The sequence below is a fragment of the Salvelinus fontinalis genome, unplaced genomic scaffold (assembly GCF_029448725.1).
Source record: "Salvelinus fontinalis isolate EN_2023a unplaced genomic scaffold, ASM2944872v1 scaffold_0930, whole genome shotgun sequence".
NCBI classification, from domain to species: domain Eukaryota; kingdom Metazoa; phylum Chordata; class Actinopteri; order Salmoniformes; family Salmonidae; genus Salvelinus; species Salvelinus fontinalis.
In genome coordinates, this window is record NW_026601139.1 from 61714 (window position 1) to 69359 (window position 7646).

Here is a 7646-nt window from a genome sequence, read left to right on the forward strand (position 1 = left end):
GGGGAGAGACATGGAGAGACATGGAGAGACAGGGGAGAGACAGGGGAGAGACAGGGGAGAGACATGGAGAGACATGGAGAGACAGGGGAGAGACATGGAGAGACATGGAGAGACAGGGGAGAGACAGGGGAGAGACATGGAGAGACAGGGAAAAGACATGGAGAGACATGGAGAGACAGGGGGAGACAGGGAAGAGACATGGAGAGAGGCTGAACAGGAAGAGACATGGAGAGAGGCTGAACAGGAAGAGACATGGAGAGAGGCTGAACAGGAAGAGACATGGAGAGACGCTGAACAGGAAGAGACATGGAGAGACGCTGAACAGGAAGAGACATGGAGAGAGGCTGAACAGGAAGAGACATGGAGAGAGGCTGAACAGGAAGAGACATGGAGAGACGCTGAACAGGAAGAGACACGGAGAGACGCTGAACAGGAAGAGACATGGAGAGACGCTGAACTGGAAGAGACATGGAGAGACGCTGAACTGGAAGAGACATGGAGAGACGCTGAACAGGAAGAGACATGGAGAGACGCTGAACAGGAAGAGACATGGAGAGACGCTGAACGGGAAGAGACATGGAGAGACGCTGAACAGGAAGAGACATGGAGAGACGCTGAACTGGAAGAGACATGGAGAGACGCTGAACAGGAAGAGACATGGAGAGACGCTGAACAGGAAGAGACATGGAGAGAGGCTGAACTGGAAGAGACATGGAGAGACGCTGAACAGGAAGAGACATGGAGAGACGCTGAACGGGAAGAGACATGGAGAGACGCTGAACAGGAAGAGACACGGAGAGACTCTGAACAGGAAGAGACACGGAGAGACGCTGAACAGGAAGAGACACGGAGAGACGCTGAACAGGAAGAGACATGGAGAGACGTTGAACGGGAAGAGACATGGAGAGACGCTGAACAGGAAGAGACATGGAGAGACGCTGAACTGGAAGAGACATGGAGAGACGCTGAACAGGAAGAGACATGGAGAGAGGCTGAACTGGAAGAGACATGGAGAGACGCTGAACGGGAAGAGACATGGAGAGACGCTGAACGGGAAGAGACATGGAGAGACGCTGAACGGGAAGAGACACGGAGAGACGCTGAACAGGAAGAGACACGGAGAGACTCTGAACAGGAAGAGACACGGAGAGACGCTGAACAGGAAGAGACACGGAGAGACGCTGAACAGGAAGAGACATGGAGAGACGCTGAACGGGAAGAGACATGGAGAGAGGCTGAACAGGAAGAGACATGGAGAGACGCTGAACAGGAAGAGACATGGAGAGACGCTGAACAGGAAGAGACATGGAGAGACGCTGAACAGGAAGAGACACGGAGAGACGCTGAACAGGAAGAGACACGGAGAGAGGCTGAACAGGAAGAGACATGGAGAGAGGCTGAACTGGAAGAGACATGGAGAGACGCTGAACAGGAAGAGACATGGAGAGACGCTGAACAGGAAGAGACATGGAGAGACGCTGAACAGGAAGAGACATGGAGAGACGCTGAACTGGAAGAGACATGGAGAGACGCTGAACAGGAAGAGACATGGAGAGAGGCTGAACAGGAAGAGACATGGAGAGAGGCTGAACGGGAAGAGATATGGAGAGACGCTGAACGGGAAGAGACATGGAGAGACGCTGAACAGGAAGAGACATGGAGAGAGGCTGAACAGGAAGAGACATGGAGAGAGGCTGAACAGGAAGAGACATGGAGAGAGGCTGAACAGGAAGAGACATGGAGAGACGCTGAACAGGAAGAGACATGGAGAGACGCTGAACAGGAAGAGACATGGAGAGACGCTGAACAGGAAGAGACATGGAGAGACGCTGAACAGGAAGAGACATGGAGAGACGCTGAACAGGAAGAGACATGGAGAGACGCTGAACTGGAAGAGACATGGAGAGACTCTGAACAGGAAGAGACATGGAGAGACGCTGAACAGGAAGAGACATTGAGAGACGCTGAACAGGAAGAGACATGGAGAGACGCTGAACAGGAAGAGACATTGAGAGACTCTGAACTGGAAGAGACATGGAGAGACGCTGAACAGGAAGAGACATGGAGAGACGCTGAACAGGAAGAGACATGGAGAGAGGCTGAACTGGAAGAGACATGGAGAGACGCTGAACAGGAAGAGACATGGAGAGAGGCTGTTTAGTGAATCTAAGAGAATACCTTGAGAATACCTAAGAGAATACCTTGAGGACAGGAGTTTGACAACAACAAGCTCTCTTAGTGAACATAAATTATTACAAACAGATCAATACTACCGGTGTTTTTGTGTTATTAACAGCAGTGTTGTGAAATAGCCTACCTCTGACTGACTGTAGATGACTCACTTGTCCCTTCCTGTCCCTTCCTGTCCCTTCCTGTCCCTTCCTGTCCCTTCCTGTCCCTTCCTGTCCCTTCCTGTCCCTTCGTGGCCTTCCTGTCCCTTCCTGTCCCTTCCTGTCCTTCCTGTCCTTCCTGTCCCTTCCTTTCCCTTCCTGTCCCTTCCTGTCCCTTCCTGTCCCCTCCTGTCCTTCCTGTCCCTTCCTGTCCCTTCCTGTCCCTTCCCGGCCTTCCCGGCCCTTCCCGTCCATTCCCGTCCTTCCCGTCCCTTCCCGTCCCTTCCTGTCCCTTCCCGTCCCTTCCCGTCCTTCCTGTCCCTTCCCGTCCCTTCCCGTCCCTTCCAGTCCCTTCCTGTCCTTCCTGTCCCTTCCTGTCCCTTCCTGTCCCTTCCCGGCCTTCCCGTCCCTTCCCGGCCCTTCCCGGCCCTTCCCGGCCTTCCTGTCCCTTCCTGGCCCTTCCTGTCCCCTCCTGTCCTTCCTGTCCCTTCCTGTCCCTTCCTGTCCCTTCCCGTCCCTTCCTGTCCTTCCTGTCCCTTCCTGTCCCTTCCCGTCCCTTCCCGTCCCTTCCTGTCCTTCCTGTCCCTTCCTGTCCTTCCTGTCCCTTCCTGTCCCTTCCCGTCCTTCCTGTCCCTTCCTGTCCCTTCCCGTCCTTCCTGTCCCTTCCCGTCCCTTCCCGTCCCTTCCCGGCCTTCCTGTCCCTTCCCGTCCCTTCCTGTCCTTCCTGTCCCTTCCTGTCCCTTCCTGTCCTTTCCTGTCCCTTCCTGTCCCTTCCTGTCCCTTCCTGTCCCTTCCTGTCCCTTCGTGGCCCTTCCTGTCCCTTCCCGTCCCTTCCTGTCCTTCCTGTCCCTTCCTGTCCCTTCCCGTCCCTTCCCGTCCCTTCCTGTCCTTCCTGTCCCTTCCTGTCCCTTCCTGTCCCTTCCTGTCCCTTCCCGTCCTTCCTGTCCCTTCCCGTCCCTTCCCGTCCCTTCCCGTCCCTTCCTGGCCTTCCTGTCCCTTCCTGTCCCTTCCTGTCCCTTCCTGTCCCTTCCTGGCCTTCCTGTCCCTTCCTGTCCCTTCCTGTCCCTTCCTGGCCCTTCCTGGCCCTTCCTGTCCCTTCCTGTCCCTTCCTGTCCATTCTCTGACTGACCCAAGCCCAAGGTCTTCGATAGAGAGACAGCATAACAGAGGAGGGTTGACTGGGCAGACAGAGGAGTAAGAGAGGGAGAGGAGAGGGACAGACAGACAGAGGAGTAAGAGAGGGAGAGGAGAGGGACAGACAGAGGAGTAAGAGAGGGAGAGGAGAGGGACAGACAGAGGAGTAAGAGAGGGAGAGGAGAGGGACAGACAGAGGAGTAAGAGAGGGAGAGGAGAGGGACAGACAGACGAGTAAGAGAGGGAGAGGAGAGGGACAGACAGACAAGTAAGAGAGGGAGAGGAGAGGGACAGACAGAGGAGTAAGAGAGGGAGAGGAGAGGGACAGACAGAGGAGTAAGAGAGGGAGAGGAGAGGGACAGACAGAGGAGTAAGAGAGGGAGAGGAGAGGGACAGACAGAGGAGTAAGAGAGGGAGAGGAGAGGGACAGACAGACGAGTAAGAGAGGGAGAGGAGAGGGACAGACAGAGGAGTAAGAGAGGGGGAGGAGAGGGACAGACAGACGAGTAAGAGAGGGAGAGGAGAGGGACAGACAGAGGAGTAAGAGAGGGAGAGGAGAGGGACAGACAGAGGAGTAAGAGAGGGAGAGGAGAGGGACAGACAGAGGAGTAAGAGAGGGAGAGGAGATGGACAGACATACGAGTAAGAGAGGGAGAGGAGAGGGACAGACAGAGGAGTAAGAGAGGGAGAGGAGAGGGACAGACAGACGAGTAAGAGAGGGAGAGGAGAGGGACAGACAGACGAGTAAGAGAGGGAGAGGAGAGGGACAGACAGACGAGTAAGAGAGGGAGAGGAGAGGGACAGACAGAGGAGAAAGAGAGGGAGAGGAGAGGGACAGACAGACGAGTAAGAGAGGGAGAGGAGAGGGACAGACAGAGGAGTAAGAGAGGGAGAGGAGAGGGACAGACAGAGGAGTAAGAGAGGGAGAGGAGAGGGACAGAGACGAGTAAGAGAGGGAGAGGAGAGGGACAGACAGACGAGTAGGAGAGGGAGAGGAGAGGGACAGAGACGAGTGAGAGAGGGAGAGGAGAGGGACAGAGACGAGTAAGAGAGGGAGAGGAGAGGGACAGACAGATGAGTTTGGGAGAGAAGACGAAAGGAGGGTTGTCAGGGGCTTTGCTGTCTGAAGGAGAGAAATGGCTGCCTCTCCTTCAGCCAGGGCTGTCTGCTGCCGTTTGAAGTAGAGAGATAAATATGGAGAGGGAGAGACTAAAGGCTCATTTGGGAGCTGAGAGACACATCCCACCCACAGACTCTCTGGGACAGCTCCAGATAATTACCAGGCATTTATTAATTAGTCTAAATGTGGCTGAGCAAGGGATGGTGGGATGGGGAGAGGAGAGGGGAGGGTAGGAGAGGAGAGGAGAGGAGAGGAGAGGAGAGGGGAGGTTGGAAGGATTGGGAGAGGAGAGGAGAGGAGAGGAGAGGAGAGGAGAGGAGAGGAGAGGAGAGGAGAGGAGAGGTGTAGAGATGAGGGGATGTGGAGAGGGTTGGGAGAGGATGGAGGGATTAACATTTCTTTAAGAAGTTATGCTCAGTGTTCACAGCAGTAAATAAAGGAAAAGGAGACGGAGGCAAATGAAGTGATAGAGAGAGAGAGATGAGAATAACTGTTAAGAGAGGACCAATGTTTCTCTGAGCCCATCGCTTCCTCTCTCTCCTTCAAGGACTTGAACCCCATTGCGAATATGTGGTTTGAATTGAAGAGGGCAGTACATAAGCACAGATTAATGATATCGAGGAACTGGACAGATGATGTATGGTAGACCGGTCTAAGATCCCTCCCATTGTGTTCTCCAACTCTGAAAAATACTCAGGGTCGGTATCCTTGCAAGGGGAGGGTGGCTGGAGTACTGAAAACAGGGATGCCAATCATTTTGACCTCCTATCTTTATATTGATTACTTGTTAATTAAACAATATCTCTTTATCAATTGTATTAGTATAAAATCATATACTTTTCCTGATTCGTTTTAGCATAAAATATAGCTCGGTATACGGAATTATTTATTTGAGTATTTGTTTGCAGATCTTTTTCCCAGGATGCAATAATGATGGACCTGCCGGTACTGTGAGAGTCTGTGTGGGCTAATTGAGAACTGAAGATAACCAAGGGACAAAGATAAATCTACGCTGTGTAGTAGGAGGCTAATGTCAGTCAGAACAGCCAGTCAGAACAGCCAGTCAGAACAGCCAGTCAGAACAGCCAGTCAGAACAGCCAGTCAGAACAGCTTAGTGACAGACGATGTGAAACCCTGCTATTCAGGTACAGCTGCCCAACATGCAGTCCTGTCCTCTCAGCTGCCCAACATGCAGTCCTGTCCTCTCAGCTGCCCAACATGCAGTCATGTCCTCTCAGCTGTCCTCTCAGCTGTCCAACATGCAGTCATGTCCTCTCAGCTGCCCAACATGCAGTCATGTCCTCTCAGCTGTCCTCTCAGCTGTCCTCCCAGCTGTCCAACATGCAGTCCTGTCCTCTCAGCTGTCCTCTCAGCTGTCCTCTCAGCTGTCCTCCCAGCTGTCCAACATGCAGTCCTGTCCTCTCAGCTGTCCTCTCAGCTGTCCTCTCAGCTGTCCTCCCAGCTGCCCAACATGCAGTCCTGTCCTCTCAGCTGCCCAACATGCAGTCATGTACTCTCAGCTGTCCAACATGCAGTCATGTCCTCTCAGCTGTCCAACATGCAGTCATGTCCTCTCAGCTGTCCAACATGCAGTCATGTCCTCCCAGCTGTCCTCTCAGCTGCCCAACATGCAGTCATGTCCTCCCAGCTGTCCTCTCAGCTGTCCTCCCAGCTGCCCAACATGCAGTCATGTCCTCTCAGCTGCCCAACATGCAGTCATGTCCTCTCAGCTGTCCAACATGCAGTCATGTCCTCTCAGCTGTCCTCTCAGCTGCCCAACATGCAGTCATGTCCTCTTAGCTGCCCAACATGCAGTCATGTCCTCTCAGCTGCCCAACATGCAGTCATGTCCTCTCAGCTGCCCAACATGCAGTCCTGTCCTCTCAGCTGTCCTCTCAGCTGTCCTCTCAGCTGCCCAACATGCAGTCATGTCCTCTCAGCTGCCCAACATGCAGTCCTGTCCTCTCAGCTGTCCTCTCAGCTGTCCAACATGCAGTCATGTCCTCTCAGCTGTCCTCTCAGCTGTCCTCCCAGCTGCCCAACATGCAGTCATGTCCTCTCAGCTGCCCAACATGCAGTCATGTCCTCTCAGCTGTCCTCCCAGCTGCCCAACATGCAGTCATGTCCTCCCAGCTGCCCAACATGCAGTCATGTCCTCTCAGCTGTCCTCCCAGCTGTCCTCTCAGCTGTCCAACATGCAGTCATGTCCTCTCAGCTGCCCAACATGCAGTCATGTCCTCTCAGCTGTCCTCTCAGCTGTCCTCTCAGCTGCCCAACATGCAGTCATGTCCTCTCAGCTGCCCAACATGCAGTCCTGTCCTCTCAGCTGTCCTCTCAGCTGTCCAACATGCAGTCATGTCCTCTCAGCTGTCCTCCCAGCTGCCCAACATGCAGTCATGTCCTCTCAGCTGCCCAACATGCAGTCATGTCCTCTCAGCTGTCCTCCCAGCTGTCCTCCCAGCTGCCCAACATGCAGTCATGTCCTCCCAGCTGCCCAACATGCAGTCATGTCCTCTCAGCTGTCCTCCCAGCTGTCCTCTCAGCTGTCCAACATGCAGTCATGTCCTCTCAGCTGTCCTCTCAGCTGTCCTCCCAGCTGCCCAACATGCAGTCATGTCCTCTCAGCTGTCCTCTCAGCTGTCCTCTCAGCTGTCCTCTCAGCTGTCCTCTCAGCTGTCCTCTCAGCTGTCCTTGGCATGTGTTGCAGTTCCACTGACCTCTAACCTCTGGTTACCCCCCCCCCCCCCCCCCCCTCCCCCAGAGCCAGTCATGACCTTGTCAGACAGACCAAAGCCCGTTCAGCATGGTGCATCATTGGGCCTGCGGTGAGAGGCAGTGAGAGGCCAAGGGCCTTCAGGGGCCTTCAGGGGCCATCAATCCAGGAGCTGTCTGTCTGAAATGGTATCTTATTTTGACCCTGGCTGTCCCAGTGTTAGCTGCACCTCCCTCACCTCCTCTAAATGGATGCTTGTTTTAAAACTGTTGCATAATGTGTAGAATAGATGTGGTACCTTGTGTGTATCTACATGATATACTGCAGGTGGGTTGAGGACGCACGTCT

At 54.0% G+C, this 7646-nt stretch overlaps 1 protein-coding gene across 1 annotated transcript; it reads left to right on the plus strand.

The window, feature by feature from the left end:
• The first annotated feature begins 5852 nt into the window (after positions 1-5852).
• LOC129847696 (putative protein CRIPAK) lies at positions 5853-7301 on the plus strand. The gene has a single exon (XM_055915450.1). It carries the CDS (start codon positions 5853-5855, stop codon positions 7299-7301), a length of 1449 nt encoding a protein of 482 aa, XP_055771425.1.
• Positions 7302-7646: the final 345 nt, after the last annotated feature.